Source organism: Anolis carolinensis, chromosome 1, assembly GCF_035594765.1.
Source record: "Anolis carolinensis isolate JA03-04 chromosome 1, rAnoCar3.1.pri, whole genome shotgun sequence".
Taxonomy (NCBI): Eukaryota; Metazoa; Chordata; class Lepidosauria; order Squamata; family Dactyloidae; genus Anolis; species Anolis carolinensis.
In genome coordinates, this window is record NC_085841.1 from 198990029 (window position 1) to 199003453 (window position 13425).

The 13425-nt window shown below is 40.5% G+C and overlaps 1 protein-coding gene across 7 annotated transcripts in view; it reads left to right on the plus strand.

The window, feature by feature from the left end:
• ankar (ankyrin and armadillo repeat containing) overlaps positions 1 to 13425 on the plus strand; it is a 75001-nt gene that overhangs the window by 56284 nt on the left and 5292 nt on the right. For 6 of the 7 annotated variants that reach the window (XM_062963617.1, XM_062963589.1, XM_062963583.1 and 3 more), the window contains 7 exons: positions 77 to 183; positions 4342 to 4464; positions 5640 to 5798; positions 6805 to 6922; positions 8397 to 8506; positions 9429 to 9625; positions 12000 to 12046. In XM_062963617.1, the coding sequence (XP_062819687.1) occupies positions 77 to 183; positions 4342 to 4464; positions 5640 to 5798; positions 6805 to 6922; positions 8397 to 8506; positions 9429 to 9625; positions 12000 to 12046 (861 nt within the window). The remainder of the gene's footprint in view (positions 1 to 76; positions 184 to 4341; positions 4465 to 5639; positions 5799 to 6804; positions 6923 to 8396; positions 8507 to 9428; positions 9626 to 11999; positions 12047 to 13425) is intronic. The other variant, XM_062963601.1, reaches the window with a different exon arrangement.

Here is a 13425-nt window from a genome sequence, read left to right on the forward strand (position 1 = left end):
CTCGCATGGGTGGGACTCAAAGTGGCGATTTAAATTCCTTCTTTGGATTTGTCTGTGTGATTTTTGTGTTTGACAGGTGAAGCCAATATAAGCAATCCAAACAGTCAAGAAAGTGTGGTGGATGAAGGGGCCTTGCCGATACTGGTTCATTTACTTAAAACTCATCCTTCTCTTCAGATAAAGGTGAGTTTTTAGTGTTAGCCTCAAATAGGATGGCCTCCCCCAACTAAGATGGACAGGGGCCTTGGTATAGGGAAAGGATTGTTGTCCTGCAACAGTGAAAGGATGAAGTCTAGACTATCCATAAGGACCCAAACCAGTTTGACCCCACTGGATTGTCACCTTATCTTGGATATCTCTATTGCCACTTCTGGGCACCATGGAGGTCCAGGAGAACATAAACTTAATTTCATCTTTCATATGAACCAGAAATTCTGGACGTTTTCTAAATATCTAAGTTCAATTTCCGGGTGAAATCAGGATTTTGGGCCAGTTTAGATAATCCCTTGGTCTGCTTTATTGGATGAAACTAATCTATGAAAGCTTACGCTATAAACTTTTGTCTTTGTATTGAAGATGCTACAGAATCATTTTGGCTATTGACACAATTAACATGGCTATCTCTTTGAATACTACAGAACATAGAATTCTATAACTACAGCACAAGGATTTTGGATGAATGGATTTTAATCATGTGTTTTATATTTTTATATTGTTTTAATTGTTTTAATTGGATTTTCATTGCTGTTTTAATTATGTGTAGGCATCGAATTGTTGCCAATTTTGTACGCTGCCCTGAGTCCCTTTGGGTGAGAAGGGCGGGATATAAATGTTGGAAATAAATAAATAAAATAAAATAACTACTGTATATATAGAACAGTTAGTACAATATGGAGCTCCCGATGGCGCAGCAGGTTGAACCACTGAGCTGCTGAACTAGCGGTTTGAATCCGGAGAGTGGGGTAAGTTCCCACTGTTAGCCCCAGCTTCTGCCAACCTAGCAGTTTGAAAACATGCAAATGTAAGTAGATCAATAGGTACCGCTCCAACAGGAAGATAACAGAGCTCCATGCAGTCATGCCGGCCACATGACCTTGGAGGTGTCTACAGACAACGCAGGCTCTTCGGCTTAGAAATGGAGATGAGCACCAACCCCCAGAGTCATACACAACTAGACTTTATGTCAGGGAAACCCTTTATCTTTCCCTAGTACAATATACAATAATATATATAGTAGACCCTCAGTTAATTGGAACTTAATTAACAAGAAATCGCAGTCAACCAACAAATAACTGAATAAAACTGCATTCACAAAGCTGTTTTTATAATACAGTAAAACTGTGTTAAATTTAGTTAAGTTTGTCTTCATTTGTCTTCATTTGCTTTTAATTCCTGTATTTCAATATCAATACAAAATCAATACAGAATTTATGGTATAGGGCAGGTGTTCTCAAACTTTTTCAGCCATGGAGCCCTTTTTGAAGCAAAAGTATATACACATACATATACACAAACATTTATTTTATTTATTATTTATTAATACACACATACTATATAGATATATATATAGGTAAAGGTTTCCCCTGATGTTAAGTCCAGTCATGTCTGACTCTGGGGGTTGGTGCTCATCTCCATTTCTAAGCCGAAGAGCCAGCGTTGTCCGTAGACACCTCCAAGGTCATGTGGCCGGCATGACTGCATGGAACGCCGTTACCTTCCCGCCGGAGCGGTACCTATGGATCTACTCACATTGGCATGTTTTCGAACTGCTAGGTTGGCAGAAGCTGGAGCTAACAGCGGCCACTCACGCTGCTTCCGGGGTTTGAACCTGGGACCTTTCGGTCTCCAGCTCAGTGATTTTACACACTCCGCCACCAGGGCTCTTATATATATAATATTAATAATACATATACATATATATATATGCATGCATACATACATACATACTATATTTCAGGCATGAGCAAACCTTTTGGCACATGATTTTTTAAAATTGGACAGACGGGCCAGGCCAGTAGCAGATGAATGGAGAGTGTTTGTGTGAACTGATTGAAAAAAACATGAACAAATTACTATGCACACTGCATAGATCTCATTTGTACTGCAAATAAATAAATACATAAATAAAAAGGGAAAAATAATACAATATTTAAAATGAAGAGCAATTTTAACCAACATAAACTTAATAGTATTTTAGTGCATGACACCAGGGGCCATCTAATTCAAATCCCGTCTGCCATGCAGGAAAAGCACAATCAAAGCACCCCCAATAGATGGCCACCCAGCCTTTGCGATGATGATGATGATGATGATGATGATGATAATGATGATGATGATGATGATGATGATAGCAGAAACACCAGGGGTCATCTAGTCCAACACCCTTCTATCATACAGTAAAAGCACAATCAAAGCACCCCATGACTGGCGGGAGGGAAATAGAGTTTGGAAGCAAGCAAGGTGAAGGGGAAAGGATCTGGGCAACAAAGAAGGTGAGGAAAAAAGGCTTTTAGCAGCAAGGGAGAGGGGAAGAACAGGAAAGAGGAGGAAATGCTTGGAGGGAGAGAGGAAGGAGGAGAAGGGACTTGCGGAGCCCCTCAATATGCTTCGCGAAGCCTCAAGGGCTCTGCAGAGCACACTTTGAGAACCACTGCTCTAAGTGAATACTGTTTATCACTTCCATCCCAACAGACGGAATTGAGGAAAGCTGCCACTGAAATGTCTGACACGTGTTTCCATTAATTTAATTAAATCCTTTTCAGTTTTATGGTATCCTAAAACCCAGGTTTCTCTGAAAACAGTGCTGTGCCAAAAGATCTCAGCCGGCATTTGGAAACAATAGACATTGACAAAATTAGGATCTGTCAACTGCAAAAGGCCACCCTACTGAGATCTCTGCACATCATCCGAAAATACATCACACAGTCCTAAACGCTTGGGAAGTGTTCAACTTGTGATTTTGTGACACGAAATCCAGCATATCTATCTTGTTCGCTGTGACATACTATGTAGCTGTGTCAATAATAATAATAACAACAACAACAACAACAACAACAAAACACTGCATGGAAAGTTCCTTGACAAAATTAAAGGAAAAGCTGATAAGGAGAAGACCTGGCTATGGCTCACGAATGGGACCCTGAAGAAGGAGACAGAAGGCCTGATCCTTGCAGCCCAGGAGCAAGCCATCAGAACAATGCAATTAAGGCCAAGATAAAAAAATCAGCTGATGACCCAAAATGCAGACTGTGCAAGGAAACCGACAAAACCATTGATCATATCCTCAGCTGCTGTAAGAAAATCGCACAGAAAGACTACAAACAGAAGCACAACTATGTGGCCCAAATGATTCATTGGAACTTATGCCTCAAGTACCACCTCCCTGCAGTAAAGAACTGGTGGGATCACAAACCTGCAAAAGTATTGGAGAATGAGCACGCAAAGCTACTGTGGGACTTCCGAATCCAGACTGACAAAGTTCTGGAACACAACACACCAGACATCACAGTTGTGGAAAAGAAAAAGGTTTGGGTCATTGATGTTGCCATCCCAGGTGACAGTCGCATTGACGAAAAACAACAGGAAAAACTCAGCTGCTATCAGGACCTCAAGATTGAACTTCAAAGACTCTGGCAGAAACCAGTGCAGGTGGTCCTGGTGGTGATGGGCACACTGGGTGCCATGCCAAAAGATCTCAGCTGGCATTTGGAAACAATAGACATTGACAAAATTACGATCTGCCAACTTTAAAAGGCCACCCTACTGCGATCTGCGCGCATCATCCGAAAATACATCACACAGTCCTAGACACTTGGGAAGTGTTCAACTTGTGATTTTGTGATACGAAATCTAGCATATCTGTCTTGTTTGCTGTGTCATAATAAAATAATAATAATCTTTATTTATACCTTGCCACCATCTTCCCAAAGGGACTCGGGGCAACTCATAAAGGCGCTCTAGGGTGCCACACATAAAATAGCAATAAAATAGCATAAAAACAAAACAATGTAAGTTCAACCAAACACAAAACACGCAAAGAACATCAGATGATAAATTTAAAATTATAAAACAGTAAAACCTGTGAATATTCTGGGCATCTAAAGTGCTGGAGTAAACAATTAGTCCTCGTAGCCATAGTGGACTACTCAAGGTCAAAGGCCCATTCAAAAAGCCATATTTTTAGGCAAGACCGAGGGCATTCCAGAGCCAGGGAGCCACCACTGAGAAGGCCCTCCCCAGCAAATCTCAGTTGCTTTTTGTATGCAGATACATACAGGCGCACTATATTGTATCTTCTCTCTTTATTAAAAAAAGATGTCTTGCATCCCCTCTAATGTCTAGGTTGAAGTTGCATTTTCTTTAGCTTGCATTGTGTTAAAGAACAGCACCCTGCAGAACGTGTTGCAAGAGAAGGAAGGCTTTAACTATACTTATGTCCTTAAGCTTCTGTATGCACCAGATAAGGTACAGACTTTGTCGGAATAATGCTGAAATAAGATAATTTTAAAATATGATACTCTGTGTTTCTTCTGTAAATTCAAAAATGAATGCATGAGCTCTGTAATGGATGCAAATCCAATCCCTAGAATTTCCTCATTTTCTTAAGAGGGGGATCTGTTTGTGCATTTCCTTCTACATATTGATAAGTTATTTCAGTTGCAAGGAAAGAAAGTGACAGCACACGTCCAAACAACCTCTTACAACACAGTGTAGGAAAAACCAGCAAAAGTTATATAAAATTTACCTATTCCACACTTTCGATCAATGGTTCTCAACCTTCCTAATTCTGTGACCCCTTAATACAGTTCCTCATGTTGTGGTGAACCCCAACCACAAAATTATTTTCATTGCTACTTCAGAACTGTCATTTTGCTACGGTTATGAATCGTAATGTAAATATCTGATATGCGGGATGTATTTTCATTCACTGGACCAAATTTGGAATAAATACCCAATATGCCCAAATTTGAATATTGGTGGGGGTTGGGCATGATTTTGTCATTTGGGAGTTGTAGTTGCTGGGATTTATAGAGCGTTTGGAACTCCATTAACTATGGAATTGAACCAAACTTGGCACACAGAACTCCCATGACCAACAGGAAATACTGGAAGGGTTTGGTGGATATTGACCTTGAGTTTGGGAGTTGTAGTTCGCCTACATCCAGAGAGCACTGCGGACTCAAACAATGATGGATCTGGACCAAACTTGGCACAAATATTTAATATGCCCAAATTTGAACACTGGTGGAGTTTCAGGGAAATGGACCTTGACATTTGGGAGTTGAAGTTGTTGGGATTTATAGTTCACCTACAATCAAAGAGCCCCGTGAACTCCACCAATGATAGAATTGGGCCAAACTTCCCACCCAGAACCCCTCAAGAGCCCCCCCCCCCAGGGGTCCCGTCCCCCAGATTGAGAAACACTGGTTTAAATGCTGAAGCACTGGAGTCATTTGAAGGAGACAATTGCCTTTTAAAAAATGCAATCCCCGTGCCTCTCAAAGATGCCCATCCCTGTTTTAAGGTATGACATGGCTCTATCACAACAATTAACATAGCTATTCCAAAGTATCGAAAAGCTTAAAAAGACACTTCTTAGTTGACACGTTAAGTAAATGTCCATATTTTTCTGTTTTCAGGATATCTGTTTGAGAGCAGGACATGCTATAGCCTTTTTTGCTTATAATAATCCCACTCAACAGTTATTGATCTTAGACACTGGACCAATATCACTGTCAATGTTTGAAGATTTTCTGCTGTCAGACGTAGAGATAGAGAGAGCAATGGCTGCCTTTCAGGTACAAAATTAGGGATTATCATTCTGATTTACCCAGGATAACGCATCTATTCAAGAGATTCATGAATAGGGCATTTTCGGAAAAGATGAAACTGCAAAGCATCATTCAAAGTGGATGCCATCCAAAGAGGACCTCAGTTTACTTACCATGTACTTGCATGAGGATATGCTTTGTTTGTGCACATAGATGTCTTTAAGTTTCTTTGTGTGTGCAATAGAATAATGGGACATTTTAAAGTGTATAAAAAACCACAAAGTTAAAAACTTGGGATTATATTAAATGTCCTTTGACCAGTAGCTGTCCACTTGAAGTGCCTCTGGTGTCGCTGTGAGAAGGTCCTCCATTATGCTTGTGACAGGGCTCAGGCTGCATTGTAGTAAGTGGTCTGTGGTTTGCTTTTCTCCACACTCGCATGTTGTGGACTCCACTTTGTAGACCCATTTCTTAAGATTGGCTCTGCATCTCATGGTGTTGGAGCGCAGTCTGTTCAGAACCTTCCAAGTTGCCCAGTCTTCTGTGTATCCAGGGGAAGTTTTTCATCCGGTATCAGCCACTGATTGAGGTTCTGGGTTTTTACCTGCCACTTTTGGACTCTTGCTTGCTGAGATGGTCCTGCGAGAAGCTATATATGTTTCATTGCCTGTTCTCTCAAAAATTGAGGCAAGTATGATTTCATCTGGGGCTAGTATTTTATGTAGAGCCACACAGTACAGTTGGCTCAATCAAATCAAACTGAACACATTCACTAGGACTCTGAAGCATCCAAAAAATGTTCGACTCATACTTTGGACAACAGTTTCCATTTTGCTGGCAGATCCTGCTGTGCAGACAATCCTTATGGTACAATCTTGCACAGGTGTGCAGAGTTCAGTGAGACTTCTTTAAAGATAGTTTTGTATAATTTTGCAGCATAATAGTCCTGGTGACCAATTAAATCAGCATATTGTTAAGCAAAAAATGAAAACATACAGTTAATATTTTTTGTCAAAAATCTATCTGATTCCAGATTGTTGTTCTAGCCAGAATTATAGTTGATAAGGACCAAGTGAGTCTGTCTGCAAGAGGAGTTTCTATTTTGGTGGACTTGCTGTGTTCAGAAAAGGCAGCCACTCTTGTGCTAACAGGTAATGTTGTAGATGAGACAATGTTGTTTCTTCAATGCAGTGTGGTTAGGACGTTGCTCAGGGGACGCCCGGATGTTTTGATGCTTTACCATCCTTGTGGGAGGCTTTTCTCATGTACCTGCATGGGGAGCTGGAGCTGACAGAGGGAGCTCACCTACTCTCCCCAGATTCAAGCTGCCAACCTATCACAACAGTCCTGCCGGGACAAGGATTTAACCCATTGAGCCACCAGACAGCCTTAATACAGTGTGAGAACATGCCATATCTAGGAAATCACAATCCACAGCTCTTTTAATCTCAAAAATGATAGGAAGGAGAAAAGGGCGAAACTATTTGTTCCTGTATAAGGGACAATTCCTGGGCCGTATTCGAGCTGGGTTCAGCATTGAAAGCTAAGCCTGTACCATAGCTATGCAGTTGCTTTACTAATGCGCACAAGAAGGTTTGATAGTGTGTCACTTTCACTGCCCCAGTTATAGCTATTAATACCAATGTGTAAATAGTTCTTGTACAGAAAACATTTTTGCGAAAAGCAGTGTAAATACTGATACATTGATTCTGACAGGCTACAATGTTAGAGGAGTCCCCAGTGGCGCAGTTTGTTAAAATGCTGAGGTGCTGAACTTGCAGACCGAAAGGTCGCAGGTTCGAATCTGGGGAGTTGAGTGAGCGCCCGCTGTTAGCTCCAGCTTCTGCCAACCTAGCAGTTCGAAAACATGCAAATGTGGCGCTCCATGCAGTTATGCCGGCCACATGACCTTGAAGGTGTCTACGGACAATGCCAGCTCTTCGGCTTAGAAATGGAGATGAGCACCAACCCAACTGGACACAACTGGACTTAACATCAGGGAAAAACTTTACCTTTACCTACAATGTTAGAATAATTTTCTCAGCAAAGATTCAGTTTAATTGTAATAATGCATAAATACATGCATTATTTATTTATGCCATTTATATGCCACATTTTCCCTGACGTGGGACCCAAGGCAGCTCACAAAGCTATCCCTAGGGGAGGCTAAATGCACCGCTGCTTCCCAAAAATCCCCAATTATGGAGGTTCCAACTTTCACTAAGGAATAAACATACTCAGCTCTCCACTTCATTGTAACAAAGAGAATAGAAAAGCATGATTGTGTATTGGGACACACAGTAGATCTATGTCTGTAGTTACGTGTGTCGGAACAGGCAAGAGCATAGAAACCAGCATAGAAAAGTAACAACAACAATAATCTTTATTTCTATGCTTCCCCATCTCCCCGAAAGGACTTGGGGATGGCTCACATGACTAAAACACAACAAACAATATATACAAAGTAAATACCGAATTATAAAAACTCGCATTGCCTCTATAACATGTATCAGAAATAATACCTGCTTAATAGATATGTTTGAAATACTGTAATCAGAAAACCTTTCTATATAATATTCGCACCATTTGCTTGCATGTACTAATGTCATGTCTATTCCTTCATAGGAAAATTATTGGCTAGTTTGGCTCATACAAGAGCAGGTATTCCAGAAGCAATAACAAGTTTGGGGACTGTTCAGCGTCTTTGTTACCATTTATATGCAAAGGAGGAAGAGGTAAATCATATCATGTGTTATTGTTGTTTTATTCACCTCTATTGTTAGGATGAGCTGAAGGATAGCAGGGAGGGGGCCATTCTGGCTTCCCTGGGCAGTGAGTTCCAGAGTTTTACAATGTACAATAGAGTCTCGCTTATCCAACATAAATGGGCCAGCAGAATGTTAGCTAAGTGAAAATGCTGGATAATAAGGAGGGACTAAGTAAAAGCCTATTAAATGTCAAATTACATTATGATTTTACAAATTAAGCACCAAAGCATCATGTTTTATAACAAGTGACAAAAAAAGCAGTTCAATACGTGATAAAGTTATGTAGTAATTACTGTATTTATGAATTTAACACCAAAACATTGCAGTGTATTGAAAACATTGACTACAGAAACATTGACTACTAAAAAAATTGACTACAAATAAAGATAGAATTGCTGCCTAGAGAAACAGCTGTGGATCCGGGGGGGGGGGGGGGGGGGGAAGAGGACTGTGTTGGATAATCCAGAACATTGGATAATACAAAATGTTGAATCAGCGAAGATTGGATAAGCAAGACTCTACTATAATTTAAAATAGACAAGTGTCTCAAAGCAACTGTTCTCTAAATAAATATTCCAGTTGTGACTCTCTGTTTAAATGCCACATGTTAAGCAACCAGAATAATGAAAATTCTTCTAAAGTCAAACAGAAATTTTAAAATCCCCAAATAATCAAGCAGCTTACTAAAAAAAACCCCCACTATTATTCCCAATACAATGGAACAAGCAGCAATTTCTTACCTATGAAAGAAACCTGTAATGCAAATGCCGAAGATGAATCTCAATTGCCAATGCTGTCTTTCAGTTGTCTCCACGCTCCTTCTGCCACCAGATGTTTTAAAATAAATAAAAGAAATAACCTATGTAATGTGAGAATCTTTCTTTTCCAGGTTCGTACAGCTATGTCATCTGCTCTGGGTTATTTAACGTTCAACCGAACTGCATACCGCCATCTATTAGTACAATGTAGGAATAAGCCTAAACTATTCAAGAGACTCATAAAGAATCTTAGCAGAGATGCAAGAATCAATCCAGACTTTGTGAAAGAATTTAAGAGACAAAAAAAGATTGGCCTCCCTTCCCTCAGGTAAAATGAGAGATTTTTAAAATAAGTTTTATGGACTTTCTAGAAGGTTATGCCTCAATTAATTAGAATATTACATGTTTTTATTTGGTTATATGGAACTTATTGTTAATATAAGTGAAAATCTAGTTGTAATATTACATACTGCACATGTATGTACTCATTCCATGCATCCTGTTTAAGGATCTAGGCAAGTAGATGTATCATCAACTTAGCTTAGGGAAGATTTTGCCTCATAAAATACTTATTGAATATCACAACTGAGGGAAAAAAACAAGAAAGAAAGAAAAAAAAATTCTGACTCCAAATGCAAGAGATAACAAAACAAAGAAATTCAGAAGTAACACTACACAGCACTGGACTATGATTCTGGAGGTCAGAATTCAAATTCCCTCTCAGTCATGGGAATCCAGTGGGTCATGCTGGATAAATCACACACTCTCAGCCTCTGAAGAAGGCAGTGGCAAACCCTCTCTGAATGATCTTGCCAAGGAAACCCTATGATAGATTTGCTTTTGAGTCTCCATAAGTTAGAAACAACTTGAACACAACACAACATCATCATCATACAGCAGTGGTTCTCAACTTGGGGTCCCCTGATGTTTTTGACCTACAACTCCCAGAATTCCAAGCCAGTTTACCAGGTGTTAGGATTTCTGGAAGCCGAAGGCCAAAAACATCTGGGGACCCCAGGTTGAGAACCACTGTCATACAGGGTATTAGATAATGGCACAAATAATTCAAAATTGACATAATTTATTTATTTACAGTATTTATATTCCGCCCTTCTCACCCCGAAGGGGACTCAGGGTGGATTACAATGAACACATATATGGCAAACATTCAATGCCAACAGACAAACAACATATATAGACAGACACAGAGGCATTTAACTTTTTTTTTTCCAGCTTCACGAATCCGGCCACAGGGGGAGCTGTTGCTTCACTGTCCACTAGTGGCTGTACTTCCTCATTCTTTTCCTCGTGTTTTGCTGGCAGTTTTATGATGTTGTAAATTACTTAAATTAGCCTTCCGCATAAAGCGTACCTAAATTTCCCTACTTGATAGATGCAACTGTCTTTCGGGGCTGCATAGGTCAACAGCAAGCCGGGCTATTTAATGGTCGGGGGGCTTAACCCGACCTGGGCTTTGAACTCATGACCTCTCGGTCAGTAGTGATTTATTGCAGCTGGTTACTAGCCAGCTGCACCACAGCCCGGCCCTAAATAAATATAAAGACATAAATCTCTTTGAGAAGAGCAATGAAACATTTAAAAGTAAATTAACATTAAAGCTATTGTTTTTCAGTGTAGCAACTTCTTTAGAGCCAATCAATACATAAAGTTATGGAAAAAGTTAGTTCTGTCCACTGGCCTTTAGAGAGGACAGTTTATTAGAAAGCCTGAAAACTTGTCAGGTTTGAATCTAATAAGTCACACAAACTGTGTCTAAAAAGTGTCAAACCACTACTAGTAAATTGAATAATACGTGGTTCCTGAAGGGTAAACATCTACTACAAGATGGGTAAACATCTACATTCTGAAATGTACCAATCATGAAATGTATAAAGCCATGAGCAGTGAAGATGTTCAGTGAAAATGAGGAACCATTCAGATAACAAGGAAGTTCATATTCAACTGGTAAATTGGAGATATATTCTAGATTCCCAGGAGCCCCGGTGGCGAAGTGCGTTAAAGCACTGAGCTGGAGACTAAAAGGTCCCAGGTTCAAACCCCGGGAGCGGCGGGAGCGGCCGTTGTTAGCTCCAGCTCCTGCCAACCTAGCAGTTCGAAAACATGCCAATGGGAGTAGATCAATAGGTGCCGCTCTGGCGGGAAGGTAACGGCGTTCCATGCAGTCATGCCAGCCACATGACCTTGGAGGTGTCTACAGACAACGCCGGCTCTTCGGCTTAGAAATGGAGATGAGCACCAACCCCCAGAGTCAGACATAACTGGACTTAACATCAGGGGAAACCTATATCTTTTTTATTCTAGATTCCCAGAGAGGCTATTTAATTATGTCTGCTTAATTAAGTAAAATCTCCTGACCCAACTCCTCCTAGCTCATGTTAAGAGCAAGTCTTCAAACTGGGTAAAGGAGGTCCCCACACCTTCTTATTGGAGCACATAATTCAGAAGCTAGTTCTTAAGTTGGGCTGGGATGGATATATGTTGGTTAACAGCCAATTTTACTGAATATAGAACAGTTATGGATCCGTAACTCTAGGTTAGGAATTCATAAATGAAGTATTGAACATTGGCATTAGCTCTTGCCAAAACCCTAAAATTACTTTCTTCTTCCATTTCATTTACTTCAGAGTATTGTGTCTTTAGGATTACAGCCTAACATCTCAAAATATGCTTCTCATTTTCAGTTTGGAGATAAATGGAGGCCCACCTGCAGTCCCTGTACACATAAGAGGTAATTTATGTCTAACATTACTCCCATTGGCTTGGCAGTTTATGATCCTTTTAGCTATTTAGCTGATGAACCCCCATCCAGATACAGTAGAGTCTCACTTATCCAAGACTCGCTTATCCTTAATCCTCCTTATTATCCAAGATATTTGCTTATCCAAGCTTCTGCCGGCCCATTTTGCTTGGATAAGTGAGACTCTACTGTATGTACATGCAGCATTATACTGCACAGATGTATCCCAGCAGATGCTTATTACCAGGTCAAACAAAATAAGTGAACCATTCATTCTACAATTAAACTTGCCAAAAACCTGAAGTTGTTCTGAAGGCCCATCTTTGTGAAGCTGACATTAGAAATGGGCGCACTGAGATTTCTTGTATATTTCCAGATGCATAGCTCCCAGCCCAGGAGGGTATCCACATGGCAAGGTCTCCACCTGAGCATCTCCATCAGTTTCTGTTGCTCTGCTGCAGTGGTTCTCAGCCTGGGGTCCCCAGATGTTTTTGGCCTACAACTCCCAGAAATCCCAGTCAGGTTACCAGCAGTTAGGATTTCTGGGAGTTGAAGGCCAAAAACATCTGTGACCCCAGATTGAAAACCACTGCTCTACTGATTTCACTTAACATCTAAATTATTTAGAATCACCTCTCTTATCAAACTGTATCTAAATTAAAATACTTATTTCCAGCATTACATTTAGGTCTTTTAAAAAGATATTTACAGTAAATTATGAAACCTACTCTAGAGTGAGATTCTCTAGAGTGACATCTTTGGAAAAGCACTAGAGAAATATTGGTGGTGGGTACATCTAGGTTTTTTCCACCTCAAGATAGATGTCAATTTTAAACAGAAATGTTTTTGATGAAAAGGTTTTTAAGGTTTTTAGCACAAAATGACAGGAGCTACTTTCATATGTAGACTGTATACAAAACAGTCTACATAAGCAGAGAATGGTGATACGCTGCAGGTATATGCAACACTAAAACCAAGATGTGTTCCTTTATTTAGTGGGTGCTATGCACGGCGCTCCATATGGTCATGCCAGCCACATGACCTTGGAGGTGTCTACGGACAACGCCAGCTATTCGGCTTAGAAATGGAGATGAATGCCAACCCCCAGAGTCGGATACAACTGGACTTAATGTCAGGGGAAAACCTTTACCTTTACTATGGCTTAAATAAGGAGCCCTCTGTGGCGCAGCAGGTTAAACCACTGAGCTGCTGAACTTGCTGACCAAAAGGTTGGAGGTTCAAATCCAGAGAGTGGGGGAGCTCCCGTTGTTAGCCCCAGCTTCTGCCAACCTAGCAGTTCAAAAACATGCGAATGTGAGTAGATCAATAGGTACCGCTCTGGCGCTCCATGCAGTCATGCCAGCCACATG